Below are 15,659 nucleotides of genomic sequence, written 5' to 3'. Positions count from 1 at the left end.
AACATCGCCAGCTCTATGGAATTTCCACAAATTTGAAAATACCAATATAATACCACTACCAATAGTCAATACAAATGTAATATTAGATTTCTCCATTAAAAAAATATTGCACGATATAAGAACCGCAACCACATTTTTCTTTTTTGAATTCTAGTGTGTATAAAGTATTGCCATGATCTCCTTTCGATCAGTGTCTCACATCCTAAATTGATTTAAAAGGTATTACCCGATTTTATATCGTGTCTTTATTTTATTGTGTTCTTATGACTGCTCGCCGTCCAGGTCCTCTACATTTTGTTTGTCCGTTTTTTTTTTTTTTCAGAGTGGCCACAATATGATAATCAAAATTGATTATGTCAAGTATTAAAATCCGGTTGCCAACAGTTTCCATTCAGACATAAATGCACAGGCTTCCAGCCTTCCAATGCTGCAAGCTGATACGCTATTGCATAAGTCAGGATAGGAATTTATCCCGTGGAGAAACAGGCCGATGTTACGGCCAACCACATCGCGCACAAAATTATGTCGTCCGATGACCAGTTCATGCGTAGTATACATAAGTATAGTTTACCAGTTGTTTGTTTCGTGGATGGACTTTATGGTCGAGGGAGTCTTAGCTGACCAGCGCTTGCGTTTAGCAATCCTCTCGCACATAATTGTCCCTCATTGGATTCGAACCTGCGATCCGGCGCCGGGTAACCGTGATCTAACGCTTTGCACCCTTCGCCAACTGCCGAGTCCAGTAATTTGAGATAATTAGTCTGGGGTTGCCAAGCGTGACGTTGATTAAAATCTGTTAATTAGGTAAGATTCTGATCCAACGGTCTTCGTCGGTATCGGTGGCGCAGGGGAAGCGTAGAGACATGGTTACACCTTGGGCCAGGTATAAGCGTGGGTTCGAATCCCACGAGATAGACGGAGCTATGGGAAAGAACCGTGTGTGGGTTAGGTAGAGACAGTAGGCGAGGAAGGCAGGCATAAGGTAGGACCGCCAAGAGCAGGCGGGCAAGTGAGATGAACAAGGAAGGAAAGCGGACGTGCAGATTAGACGGGAAGGCCATGAGAAGACAGTAACGCAGATTGGAGTGGAATCACTAAGGCAGATGAGTCATGCGTGAAAAAAGAAGAGCCTGGGCTAACTCTGCGAGGAGGAGATAAAAGGGAGAACCGCCAGGAGCAGGCAGTCAAGTGAAATAGACCAGTCAGAAATGAGGACAACGGACAACAGACAGACGGATGAAGCGGAAGGCCGGTGCGACCACCAGAGCAGGCAAAGGCGGATCCAAAGAGAAGACCCCTATGTGTAGGCAGAGGATAGCTAAAGACTGGGAAAAAAGAAAGGAAAAAGAAAATAAGAGGAAAAAGAAAAGGCTACCAGAGCAGGCAAAGGCGGATCCCCATGTGTAGTAGGCAGAGGATAGCTAAAGACTGGGAAAAGAGGAAAAAGAAAAGGCTGGGAACGGGAGGAAAGCCGAAAGAAGGGCATACCGCCAATAGCAAAAGCAGGACAATAAAATAAGATAAGCGAGAAAGGATCAGGCGAAAAGCCGAAGAAAATACAGGAAAACAGAAAAAACAACGCAGGTGTGAGTGAGTCAGGCAAAGAGTGCCAGAAGAGCAGGTCCAAGACAAGGAGGAGAAAGTAAAAGAGCATCTTCATCCTATGCCCGAGATTTGGATGTAGGAAAAAGAAAACAATGCTTGCTTAATGCCAACAAGGAAGCGGAAAGACAGCTCTGGCTGACCCAAGGGAGCAAACAGGCCCGCGAAAATCAAGATGCCACACCAAGACCGGCGAAAAAAAAACTATTTTCCCTTTTTTTTTTAACGGGCGTCAAAGATTAAGCAGCCATTTTTTTGGTCGTCGAGGATGTAGGAAAGAAACCGTGCCGGCGGGCGAGCTGTATGGTCAAGCCTCCACTCCGGTTTTATCCGTGAAACAATTTAGGCGACTCCAAACACTACGAACTAATTTACGAATTTATTCATTCGCGAGGTGTCACTCAAGATCAATCAAAGTGAGTGATCAGTTGCCATAACGACGTTTTGATGACGCGCTTCTTCTGCAAACATTTGAGATAGCGATAACTTTGTAATCAAATTAAATAATTCAGACGCGATAATTTGATTAATTTGGAACATTATTGTGATAATGATTATGTTATTTAGAGAAGACCGTTAGGTTATTTGTAGTTTTAGCTAATCGCAAGTTATGTACAAATATTATATGCAATGTAAATTTGCAAATTAAAGCATTAGGAAAATAGATAGATAGTTTATTTCGAAAACTCCATAACAAACATAAATTAAATATGGAGAATTCTGGAGGGCAAGCAAAACCTATAAAAAAGTTTATAAAACAATGAGAAGTATCTCATGTGCCTGCCCACAAAAATACAAGCCCAATTAAATGAGGCTTGGGCCAAACTTAACAAACAAATGTATGTATACATGATAGTAATAAACTATTGGGCTGTTGTACTTTTTACAAGGTACCGGTACAATTTACTTGGTTACCGGTGTCCTGGCATTGATATCATGAACTGCCAATAACTGTAAAAAGATGTAGCGCAAACAAAAAGCAGGGAGATTCGCTCTGTGTCTTGTTGTTTATTGCAGTAATCTAAATTGGTCTGGGGTTTCAGAGATTGGAAGTGGTTTTACTGAGACAGATGTATTTATGTGGAGCCACTCACTCAAAGCCTCACAGTTAGGATACAGTAGGATAGGATTTACATATTTATCCCAAGGGAGAGGAAAGTGATACGCCGGCTTAAATATATGGCAAACCACTGCCTCTCGTCCGGTTACCAGTACCGGTACATGTTGGGTATGGTATTAGTTAGCCAATTATTGGTTTTCGGAAGCATAGGCTTGTTCCACATTGCTCCTTGTTCTCAATGAAGCACTAGCCCAAATAGTTGCAATCAACTACTGAGAATTTTAAGCTTCACTGATAATGGAAAATTGGTTACTTCCAAATAATTTATACCATTCCAAGTATTAGCGAAAGGTTAGCATTCGTACAAGTTCATTCATCTGAAACAAGTTAACTGGGTAACTATTTCCATACGCAAAATGCACCGGTAATCATACAAGAGAGCATGGTTGCCATATGTTAGGCCATCTTAGCAGCGTTTCTCTCCCTGGGACTAAGATCCTATGCCAAAGATAGCAATGAGACACTGTCTGAAAATGGAGCATAATACTGCAATAAATGAAAATAATGTCATTTAAATTGTGGAATTCCAAATCTGATTACCAACAATATATTATTTAATTTCAGCCTATATATATCTTCTTTAATTTGTCTTAAAAAAGCACAAAATGCCGAATAAAAAAGGGTCCGAAAATAAAAAGAAAAAGGCGGTTTATCCGCCAGCATACTCGCCAGGAAAGAGTAGCACTCTAAAAGAGGTCGAATCAGAGTACATCAAAAATCTGCAACAACAAATCTACTTCCTTGAGTTAGAAACGACATATCTACGAGATCAAGCGAAAAAAGCGACCGATATTCAACCAAAATTAGTCAAAGAAGCTGATCAAATGATGACTCAGCTCAAGGAACGACACAGCGAAACGAATGATCTCAAAATCGAAGTTTCAAGAAAGGACGCTTCAATCTCAATGCTCACAAATGAAAAGAATCGTCTTGATCAAGAACTCCGAGCGAAAGTAACAACGTTTGACGTTGATAGAGGAATGCTCCGAGAAGAAATTATCCAACTTAAAAAGCTTAAAGACGTTGCTGATCGAGATATAGCTCGAAAAGATTCTGAAATTGTAAATTTACGACAAGAATTAGACCGCACAAATTCAGATTTACGACACACTCAACACAACTTAGCTCTCGTACAATCTCAACTTGACCAAAGAATCACTCAACACACTGAAACCGCTTTACTTCTCGAAGGGAAACGAGAGGAAAATCTACGCTTACAATCTGACATGCATGCAAGCGAAGAGCGACATTTCCAACAAACGGCTACAATGCAAGAACAAATCACTCGTGACCTGCAGACAGAAATTCGAGGGCTTAGGCAACAAGTACGAGAAAAAGAGCTCGCGTTTTCCCAAGAAAGAATTCTAAAAGACAAACTACTCGGAGATGTCTCGAAATTGACTCAAGAAAACACCGCAGTTCAAAGTCAAATTTTGGAGTTGTCGAAACAACTGGACCGCGAAAGAATCCTTCGCGGAGAAAGAGAAACAAGAGCTATGTCACATACATCTCAAATTGCGTATCTAAAAGGTCAAGATGAGGTCAAATCGCTAGAGTCGAGAAAACTACTCGATATGATTGAGATTCAGAAACAGCGATGTCGAGAGTTAGAAAACCAAATTCTGAAAATGCAAGATAACATGTCACACACCAACTTTCAAGGAGAGACAGTTCGTTCACGCTTGACTGAACTGGAGTCACGGTTCGCTAGAGTCGACACTGAAAATACACAACTTCGTCATGACAAGCAGTTACTTGTGGAACATGTTGCGAATATACAGCGTTCTCTAGATCAAAAAGAATCGGAAGTTCAGCGTTTACAAACCCATGTTCACACCCTACAAACCGATGTATCCAGAGCGCACACTGAACTAGATATGACAAGATCTCTCCAGTCGATGAAATGATTTAATTTTAGAAATAGAAGGACATCTAGTGGATGATAATATTCTTATAATCAAAAAAAATGTACACAAAATGGCCGACGGTTGGAAATAAGACTATTAGTGACAAGTACAAGTGTAATAATATTGTTACTTATAATAGGAAATCACCCAAATAATATTTTGTTTTTTCATGAGATATTTTACATCAGCAGTTCCCCAAATTGCTTTGGACATCACCATTTTCCACTGTATTTTTATTAAAATTAATGAGTAATATTCTCAAATCTAATTATTCCTACAAAATGTTTTAATTCTATTTCTTGCTTTTATAGATATAATCAATTGTTCATTTGTGCCTTGTTACTTTTTCAATCTACTTTTTTGAACAATATTTGATTTAGGGTTATTTTGTATAAATTTTCTTGGACATAAATATATTTCACTGTATTTATTTTTCAAATCTATGAGTAATATTCTCAAATTGAAATGTTCCAACAGAATATTCAGACCTCTTTATTTATTTTTAATTGTATTTCTTGCTTGTATGTGTACCAATATGGAGGGAAACTAATTTTGTTCGCCTACGTTACATCAACTTGTGTAAAGGGACCGAAACCTATGGGCAGGGGATATATTCACTTGGCTAACACAGACAGTCCCCGAACTTGTAATAAAATTAAAATAAGGAAAATCGGAATAAAATTATGGCCTAAACCTAACCTAGTACACACACTACGGAAGTACCCCTTTTTCAGCAAATTTGTTTTAAGAGCAATTTTGTTTTTTGTATAAATTGTCTTTAGAAACAACAATTCGGGCTATTCTCCATTGTATTTTTATATATTATCAACCTTGAACCTCAGTAATTATGAGAAAATTGTTTTTATTTTTTCAACAAAATTGTGTTTTAAAATTAATCTTGCATTAGTTTTCACTAGCAATAAATTCCTTGCCTAATTTGATTTATTTTATCCACTGTATTACGCATTATCATTTGTTATTCGTATGTCAAACATGTGGTTGGTCTTTTTCTGGTTATTACTCATCGATTTTAATCGGTAAGTATGTTGATTTGGTATTTGTCTGTCTGTATGTCTGGTAGATGCACGCGATATCTCACGCAAGCGAGATTGAATCTGCTCCAGATTTTGCATGTGCATTAATCTTATCTCGGACCAGAAGCCTATTGATTTTAGGCGAAATATGTCGTATAATTAGCGAGTTATTAATTAATTAGTGATGGGACACAGGGTGTCACTATGGAGTAAGAGCGCTGTTTTGGGAGATCCCCTAACTTTCAATCGATAAGTCTTTGGTCTCTGACCGATATTCTCGTTATTTTCTTTCGTTTTTGCAGCATTTGAAATAACCATGTTATTTTGAATTTTTTTGACCATAAATCAGATTTGAAAGCCCCAAAAGCGTTAATTTCATAATAATAATCATGCCTTGTTTCTATTTAACGTTTTTTTCTCAAATTCGTACCTCATCATTTTTTGCTCTGAACAAATTCTAGTTTTTTACACAAGCGGTCATTTATATTTAATTTATCTTCAGTTGAATATTTAACATTGAACTAAATTCTGCATTATAGAAGGTTAAATTTAAGCGTTGAACAGTGCCTGGACAAGCAGTTAAAAAGATCGGGACATTTTAACTTTGTGAGAATTTGAGCAAAACACGCCTCTGGACTGGCTGAATTTCTAATCAGATTTTTCAAGTTTCATGATATTATTGTGTGTTTGTAGCTTAAATCATGTTACTCCTAGTGTTGTAGAAATTTTGTTTCAATTGTGTTTATGATTTTCGAATATATTCCTGCATGATACTTCGCATCGTTATTGTGAATGGTGGGATTTCAGAATTACGTTCATTTTTAGAAGAAGTAATTTACATATTTATCCCAAAACCGATAAGACGACTCAATCATATGAAAAACTACGACCTCTCCTCGTGTCGGGTACAACATTCACAGTGTTACAAAAGCAAAAGTGGAAAACAATAAGCCTTGTGACGAAACTAAAATTAACTGCAATTTCAACAAATTTCTTTTTAGCTAAAACATCATAATATGGTTTTAGTTTAGTTGGCATCAGGCGGGCCAGATTGAATTACCCAACGGGCCGGATTTTGCCCATGACAGGTTAAAGACTAGGTTGAGTAACCCGCCTATATTAATTGGTAGGCAACTTCAGTGATCAGAACTGCAAATTCAGAGTCATACTTCCCAGCCCTGTCATTTCTCTGGAGAAATGACAGCAAATTCAGAGTCATACTTCCCAGCCCTGTCATTTCTCTGGAGAATATCTGGTAAATAAATATGAAATAAATGATTGCTTGATTCCTGACTCTTGCAGCGTGACTCACAAAAACACTGTTAGATTGCGGCTTCCTTCACTACCCATATGAACATATAACTACTGACCTTGTGATCATAGACTGTTTAATAAGTTTTTCCCTCCTAACCTGAGAGGATCCCTGTGGCCCAGTCCGAAGCACATAAGTTCAATCAAGCCCTCCCTATCTCAGCGGTTCCCAACCAGGGGCCACTGGCCCCCCACAGCAGCTGGAGGGGGCCCCAATGCTAGGCGCAAAACTGATTTCACTTTACAAGCAAACTCTCCTATTCTTCCCAGTTTCATTGCTTGATAAGGTTATTTCACAGGGTGTTTTCATTTTATAGAGCATGAATTGTTTGAACTCAACGTGATTTAGAATCTACCAATCAAAATAACACTATGAATACCTCTGGAATGATAAACAGGGAGCCATGAGCACTATAAGCATCTAAAAAAGGGCCACATGCTATAATAAAAGGTTGGGCACCACTGATCTAATCTCTCTACGACTCAAAATATGCCTTGCACATGATGAGGTTATCAATCCTCTATCCAGATCACACAGGTATTTTTGTGAAGATTTCAACAAGATTCATTGCAATTCAAATAATATATTGTATTCAAGAGGCAGCATTTGTAGAAACAAAATACACGATTGATTGAATACAGTAACATTTCCCAGCTGAGGAGAACCCCCCCTCCCAATTTTGTTATTTTCAGGGGGAATTTTGCATAGTATTTGCTGTAGTACAAATACTAATATTCTTTATTTGCTTATTCTAATGCTTATTTATATTTACCTTATTTATTTATAATTATTATTACCTTAGAAAATTAATTACTTGTACTGTACCAAATCGGAAATGCAAAATGTACTTAATACGTTTGAAGAACCCACAAACGACTGGAAAAATAAAGCAGTTTTTATACATATTAAGAAAGGAATAAAGAGTTCCGAAATAGTCGGAAAGAGGAATTTAGAGTAAAATGTAAGGAGACTGGAATACAGTAATGATTTAAATAGTCATTAAACCTCATTGTGTGGCACAGCATCCAAATACACTTTCAAGTGGCAGTGGAAAGCAATATAATAAATAATGAGAAAATAAATAGAAGGTTGGAATAATTTACACAAAATTAAAACAACGGTGAGCAAAAAAACGCAAATATTCTGGGTCCCGAGAAACTAATTACCTTGCCTATCAGTAACTGGTTGTACAGAGCCTAATTCAGAGTGAAAATGGAACAAGAACATCAGTCAGTTCATTTTCTCAATTAACTGGAGGATGAACATCTCAAGTGTGTTCAAATAATTTAAACAAAATTTGAACAATGGTAAGCAAAAATATGCAAATATTCTGGTCTTTTCAAGAATATTATCACATATCAGTGGAGCCCAGACATGGGTGAAAAAAGCAACTGAAAATCAATCAATTCAGTTTCTGAACTGAAAAGATTCTGGTCTAGTTCACAAAAAATGACAGCGAACTTCAGTGAAAATAAAACATGAATATCAGAGTGAAAATGACGGTTTCTGAACAGTGGATATTAGGCGAACAAAGCTTGGAGGAGTGTGAAAACACCTCAAAAACAAGTAATCACCTTCCATTCTAACAAAATTCCTCATTCTCAAAGTGATTGATCTAAATATTCTTGCAAAGTAGCGTTATCGAGGGGAATAGAGAGGTATTCGCCACCGTCAATACCTTTTTTGATTTCAACAAGTTTATGGTCGAGAAATTCCGTAAGTTGAGTCCGCAGCGTTAGTTCGCTGTTGACGAGAAACTTTTCACGACACATCTGATACAAATCAGAAAAAGAGAGTCCGATATAATTACTCGATTTTGACTCCTCGATTTGAAACTCTGTGAGAAGTTTAAAAATTCCTCGAGCATTAGGAGTTAAACTTCTTGCCACATGGACGAGGCCGCTTAGAGCTAATGAACCACCAATACCAGTTCCACTGGTCAACATAAGAAGCGAATCCTCAAATGAAGTTTCGTCTTTATAAGGTTCGTACGTTGTTACATCGTACCAGAGCCATTTGAATCGACATAACTTGGATTGGTCCCATATAAGGGGAGCATTTATGTGGTCTATGGTTGCAATAACATGAATCCGTGGACACGACGCTAGGCGACTTAAAATATTTTGAGTCTTATTGTTTCGTAAAGTTGTTCCATCAATATTGTGAATTATCAAGAATAAATGATCAACAAACCCATTGTCTGTGTATTTTTTACATATTGCGTCAACTTGAGCCTGCTGTTGGCTCCCTCCGATGGTGATATTTACGTCCGCAACCTCGCAAATTGACGCCAAAATTGAGCGTATAATTAAACTCGGAAAATAACCATTTATAACAATTTTATCAAACTCTGAGAGCATTTTTTCACAAAATTCATGCACTAGGTGGCGTTTTGATCCCAGTCCGTATAGTAGAATATTATAATCGTTAAAAATATAAAACATCCATTTACGAAAGTATTCTTCATAGCCTTGAATCAGCCACTGGCGAGAAAGCTCGATTTTTTCTACTTTGCTGAACATATGCGGATTAGAATTTTTTAATCCCGCGATTTTATTGTTCTGTAATTCCTCTAAGATAGAATGCATTGTTTCTTGGTTCATTTGAGGTATTTTTAGTCGTGCTAGAGTTCGATCAGAAGTACTCGCACCCAATTTTCTTCCACTTTTATGAGCCTCGAAATAAAGCTCTGTTTCCGATGGCAAGGCAATTCTTTTTGATGGCTGCGGCACTGGGGTTTGATCTAAGAAAAATATGCCAGTTAAGAAAATGATAAATTAACAGTTGAGTTCACAAATATATGGACAAGAATACCATAACAAAGTAGTAGGCCTATGTGTGGTGTATGCAATCTTTAACAGTAGACTACCAGTACCGCAGTTTTCATGACTTCGTCTGACTACCAGATAGCAATGAATGCGAAGCCGGCACATCATTGCACAAAAAAGATCAAATGCCATAGATACCACAGCAAGTTTTGAAATAAATTTTAGCCTTCTAGGAAAATTACAATCTTTAAACACTATAAATTCTAGAGGCAATTAGTCCAAGAGCGATTTTTCAATAAGGTAACTACGAAAAAAAAATACCAACACATCCTGCTGTGCGCTAGGAATATGTTCGCCACAACACCCAGCGAACTGGCAACCGGACGAGAGGCCGTGGTTTGCCATATAATTACGGTAAGCAATCTTATCGGCTCTCCCATCCTCCGGGATAAATATGTAAATCATAACCTATCTAAAACGATTCATAAGTCCATGCTGATTCGCATGAGACATGAACTCAACCAAGATAGTTTAATTCGCAAACCTTGTCGTTCATCTTGTTCTTCCTCATCTTCACTATTTTCCTCTTCACTGGAGTCAGAATTATCGTCAACTTGTTGATTAGCTTGCATCTCTTGAACAAGATATTTTTTTGTGCGATTCGAGGTTCTTGTTGGTGTATCAAGTGCATCGTTGTTCGATTTTTTACCTGGCGTTTTAGATGAACTGTCGGTGTCATTTTCAGCGAACTTAACACTTGGTGTTTTAGGCTCTATTTCTGTGGCTGGTTTGGAAGGTGTCTTAGAAGTCTTCGATTTTTTCTTCGGCGTTTTGGAGTTACTTTTTTCAACCAATGGATCGTTATTTTCATTATTCGCCGATTGTTTTGCACTGGATACTTTTCTTGCAGATTCAGACGCTAGTTTCGACATTTGTTTAGCTCGTTTCGGAGTTTTAAAACCGTACACATCTACTCCTCCATATTGTACGTTACTTTCAAGTAGAGATGTCGGAACGAGTGACGTGATTTCACTCAAAATGTCTTTTTCTTCATTTTCCGCATATTTGACGCTTTTTTCTTTCTTTTTAGGGTTCTCAGAAGGCTTTTTCTTCTCAATTTTTGGGACATCGTTAAAGAACTCCGCTGCTATTGCCATAGAAGATCTTGTTTTTCGTTGGTTCTTGACTCCAAGCATAGTAACGTGATGCTCCACATCTTCATTTCCGACATGTTTTACAAGAACAGATCGTCGGCTTGGGGTTTTTGACATGGTTTATTGAACTGGTACGAAAAATTTGGAAATAAACCTTTCTTCTTCTTCCAAATTCAGCCGAAATTTTTTGAGGATTCCAGATGTTAAGTTTCCAAAAAATAGTTTTTCAAGTTTTTTCTTTGTTAGTGTGCGAAAAGAAAAAATACACAACCAAATGCTCTACAGAGGCAAGGCGAGAAATAGCATTCCCGCTGAGCAAAGTATTAAAAGCTTTTTGAGGACTTGCTCCAAGACAGGTCACACACATGTCCAACTAAACGCATCTATACAAGTTCAAGAACACTCAACTTTGTAACCAAATGTTTTTCAGAGGAACGCTGTGTCACTTCTAGGACAATTGCTGTCACTTATAGGACAATATTTCCACGGTGAACTGATAATTGTGAACAGTTTTTATGGAAATTTCTCCAGGCCAGGTCACAGTTAATGCACTCTTGATTCTTGAAGTTTTCTGAATATTGTGAGAATCTCCTTTGAGTGAAGCTTCTGTTGCATATAACTATTATAAATTATGTTAAATTAACTAAAATAACTAAGTTAAACAAAAAAGCACAACAGTTGAGCATTCAGAATTCAAATTGGAACATATTATGAGCAAATAATATATTTATGACATAACAATAGGAGATTTGACAGCAAATGAAAACTGAGTTTTATTTTAGTTATATGGAGTTATGGCTGACCTAGTAATGTCAAAGGATAGTTATTTTAAATCAGAGGATATTCAAATCTAAGAATCTACTATTCTGAATACATTATAAGATGATACTTTTAAATATGGAACGACAAATTTTATTATAAATTTGAGATCTCTTTTCTTCGATTCTATTTTATCATAGATTAGGATAAGTTGGAAGGTAATAACCTAGCTTCTTATCTGAACTTATCTTATCAGTAAGATAAACAGTACAAAAAAAAATGATCAGAGATTTTGTAACAATAACACCAACAGAATAGTACTCAAAGCTGAAATATCGAATAATACAATCATTTGATGAAAATTAATCAAGATTTTCTATTAATATAACAGAACTTGCCAACCCAGGTAATGAAATATCATACAGAATGGTCGCTAGAAGAGCAGAAAATTTGAAAGTAAGACGAGATCATGAATAAAATGAGTATAGGTATAGGTTGAATTGGAACAATATCCCACAAGTTAACCTTCAAAACACTACACGAGCTTGGACTTCTAGGTTAAGACATCGCTCTGAAGTGCGTGGACATCATTTTGAGCATCTATAAGTGGAATATAACATACCGTATATGCTCGTTTTACCGCCCGATCTTGATTAAGGGCCCGTTTGAATAGTCGCCCGTGTGAACAGAACATAAAAACAAATAAGGGCGCTAAGGAAATAAGAAGCGCTTTTGTCACAACGGATTAATGTCGTCAAATATTTGTCTTCAAAGATATCGTAATTTTTGTGTAGAATTTTACTTTAAAAATAACAAGCGCCCTTGCTTGAATAAGGGCCGGTTTGAATAAGGGCCCCGGTTAGTGAGTTTTTAAAATAAATATGGGCCCGGGCTACAAAACGAGCAAATACGGTATGCCTTTGAAAATCTTTGCACAAGTTATTCTTTTTATAAATAAATAGCTGTTTGACAAATTTTCCTTTTTTCTAGCGACTCGCACTGTATTACGCTATATTTATGAAACTTTTAGAGTTTTGATATAAGTAATAACCATAAATAACAGAATAAGTTACCCAAAAAACTCAAAGAAGGAAAAATATATCACCACCAATGACTAAAAAGAATCAAAATGCCCAAAACTGAGAACACTTTTCAATAAAAAACAGCAAAAGACAGAATTTTAAATTTTTTTAAAGTTATTTCTGCAGAATTGAGAGTCATTTTAGTTAAATAATCCAGAATGTACTTTGTACATTTTAGCACGAATGTTGGTGTACATTGGCAAAGCTTCTGTGGGTCCGATAGCCGCAACAGCGGGGTCTTGGTCGTAAACGTATTTTTGCATCGCATCTTTGACATCCTGGGTTCCGATTTGTTGGATTCTCATTGTCATTTCTGGCCACGGGATTCGGCGTCCGTAACATAACATCTGTCTTCCGATGTCTTCGCAAATTGGGGTCGTCCCGTCCATCATAATTGCCATGTTAGTAAGAAGCGTGTTTTTCGCACGCTCAACTTCGAAATCTGAGATTTGGTGACAGACTCTCATTAACTCATCTTGAATACGGACCGTACAATCAAACACATTTGCGTTATCTGTAACATAATAAATTCCCCATAGACCAGTGTCAGTGTACAAAGTATTGAATGACTGGAAGCTAACGCAAAGGTTTTCGTTTGCCATTCTACGCATGAGAGGATTCGGAAAATGAGCTCCGTTAGTCGAAGAGCGATCCCATGTTCCAATAATTTGATTCGCGATCATCAGTGGTATGGTGTCATAGTGATCCCATCCAACTCCTTCAACTGCAAGGGCAACATGAACATATGGCATCCTGTCGTCCCGATGTCGCATATCACTTCCAGTGAAGCGGCAAGGTTTAAGGCTATTTGATAGGGATTCTGCTACACTGGATTCCGTAGCTCCAAAGTATTGCTTCGCTAATTCAACCAGTTTGTCGTGGTCGACGCCCCCCGCTGCTGCCATGACCATTGAAGATGGCTTGTATCGACTTTGGATATACGTTACCAAATCATTTCGTGTTATCGACTTGATGTTCTCACTCGGCCCCAAGATCGTTAAACCCAGCGGAGTATTTTGGTACGCAGTCGCATGTAAATAATCGAAAACAACTTCTTGTTGGTTTTGTTCGATTTCTTCCATTTCCCTCAAAATCACGCCTCGTTCGCGCTCAATCTCTGCTTCTCCAAGAGTGCTGTTTTGAATAATATCAGCGAGAATTTCGACGGCCTGTGGTAGATCTTTCGAAAATGCTTTCGCATAATACACAGTCTGCTCACGAGAAGTATAAGCGTTAAGATGTGCACCCATGTTTTCAATCTCCAATTCTAATTCCAATTGAGAGCGATTTGATGTTCCTTTAAACGCCATGTGCTCTAAAAAGTGCGCAGTACCGTTGTTCTTCTCGGATTCGTAACGACTTCCAGCGTCAATCCATAAACCAACAGTACATGTCGGTAGATCAGAATTTTCAGTTGCAATTCGGAATCCATTGGATAAAGTTGTTACTCGTGTTTCTGGAGTATTGACTTGTACAACAGCTCGTGTTGCATCTCCGCGTTGAACAACCTGCTTCAGCTGTCTCGCAGGCTTGATTAAATTCTTTGCAAATCTTGAATACATTTTATAAACTGGATTTAACTAAAATATTACAACCCAAACTACAGGGGAAACTAAAAAAACAAAAATAATATGGCAAAATGGGAAGAAAATATTCTCACGAATGCTGGTGGATATTTTTTGTTTTAGACAGTATCGTACAGTTCTCCGATTGCAAGAATAGCCTCCACATTAGAGAAAATGGGTCTCGTGTAGTTTCATACCAAATGTACTTCTAGTGGGCGTAGCATAACAATTTTTCGATATGTCAATTCTAGCCCCCATCTGACTACGCCATCCAAAAATTACGTCACTACGACATCACAATCACGTCACAGAGCTTGCCAAATATACGTACAATCGCCCGAAATGGCATTAGCGCCTACAATAAAGCACTGACTGACGTTATCGATCTCTTTCCTATTTAAATCGTTGCGACGAGAAAACGAGAGAAAAAACTGTTCGATTTAGGATAGGATAGGATTTACATATTTATCCCGGGGGAGAGGAAAGCCGATAAGACGGTTTATCCATATGGCGAACCACGGCCTCTTGTCCGGTTACCATTCCAAGTCGGGTATGGGATTAGTTATATTGTTTGTTTTCGGAAGCGTGGACTTGGTGGTGGAGGAAGCCGTAACCGACCAGCGGTTACGTGAACCACCCAACGACGGCGAGGAGCCCAGCAATCCTCTCGCACATAACCATCCCTGCATGGGATTCGAACCTGCGAACCCATGCAGAGTAATTAGAGGTGCGGTGGCGAGCGTATTCCTAACGCTTAGCCCGTTGAGCCACACCGCCGCGCGATTTCGAGTGATCGTTTGCGCGTCTTGGATGGCAGTTCATATAGTTTAAAGGGCTCTATTACGTCACCGTGACATCGTAATGATGTAATTTTTGGATGACGTAGTCAGGTGGGGGTTAGGATTGATACATGAAAAAATTGTCATGCTACGCCCACTAGAAGTATGTTAGGTACGAAACTACATGAGACGTGAGAAAATCAATTACTGTTACTGGTATAACTGTGAGTGCTAACCCCTTCTTTATGAGACTGTCAGGGTCTTCAAATCGGCAGAGTGCAAAAAAAAATAAAAGGACAATCAAAAAAAATCACCATTCAGCCATTGGATTTCTAGGAAAAATAATGGGTCTCATGTAGTTTCGTATCTAACATACTTCTAGTGGGCATAGCATAACAATTTTTTCACCTGTCAATACTAACCCCTACCTGACTACGCCATCTAAAATTTGCGCCACAGTGACCTAATATAGCCCTTCAAACTATACGAACTGCCATCCAAGACGAGCACCCGAAATCGAACAGCTATTTCTCTCGTTCTCTCGTCGCGATCCCGGGTCTCATGTAGTTTAGTACCT

The 15,659-nt window shown here is 38.2% G+C and overlaps 3 protein-coding genes across 3 annotated transcripts; 1 reads left to right on the top strand and 2 right to left on the bottom strand.

Annotated features, from left to right (window-relative positions):
• The first annotated feature begins 3,161 nt into the window (after positions 1-3,161).
• On the top strand, positions 3,162-5,570 carry LOC120332555 (uncharacterized). The gene has a single exon (XM_039399822.2). It carries the CDS (start codon positions 3,328-3,330, stop codon positions 4,627-4,629), a length of 1,302 nt encoding a protein of 433 aa, XP_039255756.1. The 5' UTR covers positions 3,162-3,327; the 3' UTR covers positions 4,630-5,570.
• Positions 5,571-7,538: 1,968 nt separating this feature from the next.
• Positions 7,539-11,396, bottom strand: LOC120332358 (origin recognition complex subunit 2-like). Its single transcript, XM_039399586.2, has 2 exons — positions 10,288-11,396; positions 7,539-9,718 (listed from the first exon to the last, which is right to left on the bottom strand). Exons 1-2 carry the CDS (start codon positions 11,012-11,014, stop codon positions 8,577-8,579), a joined length of 1,869 nt encoding a protein of 622 aa, XP_039255520.2. The 5' UTR covers positions 11,015-11,396; the 3' UTR covers positions 7,539-8,576.
• A 153-nt stretch (positions 11,397-11,549) lies between these two features.
• Positions 11,550-14,371, bottom strand: LOC120332781 (mitochondrial-processing peptidase subunit beta-like). Its single transcript, XM_039400095.2, has one exon. The coding sequence runs from the start codon at positions 14,298-14,300 to the stop codon at positions 12,879-12,881; it is 1,422 nt and encodes a 473-aa protein (XP_039256029.2). The 5' UTR covers positions 14,301-14,371; the 3' UTR covers positions 11,550-12,878.
• Between the last annotated feature and the right edge of the window lie 1,288 nt (positions 14,372-15,659).

This window comes from Styela clava, chromosome 13 (assembly GCF_964204865.1).
Source record: "Styela clava chromosome 13, kaStyClav1.hap1.2, whole genome shotgun sequence".
Classification (NCBI taxonomy): domain Eukaryota; kingdom Metazoa; phylum Chordata; class Ascidiacea; order Stolidobranchia; family Styelidae; genus Styela; species Styela clava.
Note: the sequence above shows the minus strand (reverse complement) of the source record. Positions and strands in the feature narration are given on the sequence as shown.

Coding starts and splice junctions, on each gene's coding strand:
- LOC120332555 (XM_039399822.2), top strand. CDS start 3,328: ATGCCGAATAAAAAAGGGTCCGAAAATAAAAAGAAAAAGGCGGTTTAT.
- LOC120332358 (XM_039399586.2), bottom strand. CDS start 11,014: ATGTCAAAAACCCCAAGCCGACGATCTGTTCTTGTAAAACATGTCGGA. Junction 9,719..10,287: donor AGAACAAGATGAACGACAAG/GTTTGCGAATTA, acceptor TATTTTTCTTAG/ATCAAACCCCAGTGCCGCAG.
- LOC120332781 (XM_039400095.2), bottom strand. CDS start 14,300: ATGTATTCAAGATTTGCAAAGAATTTAATCAAGCCTGCGAGACAGCTG.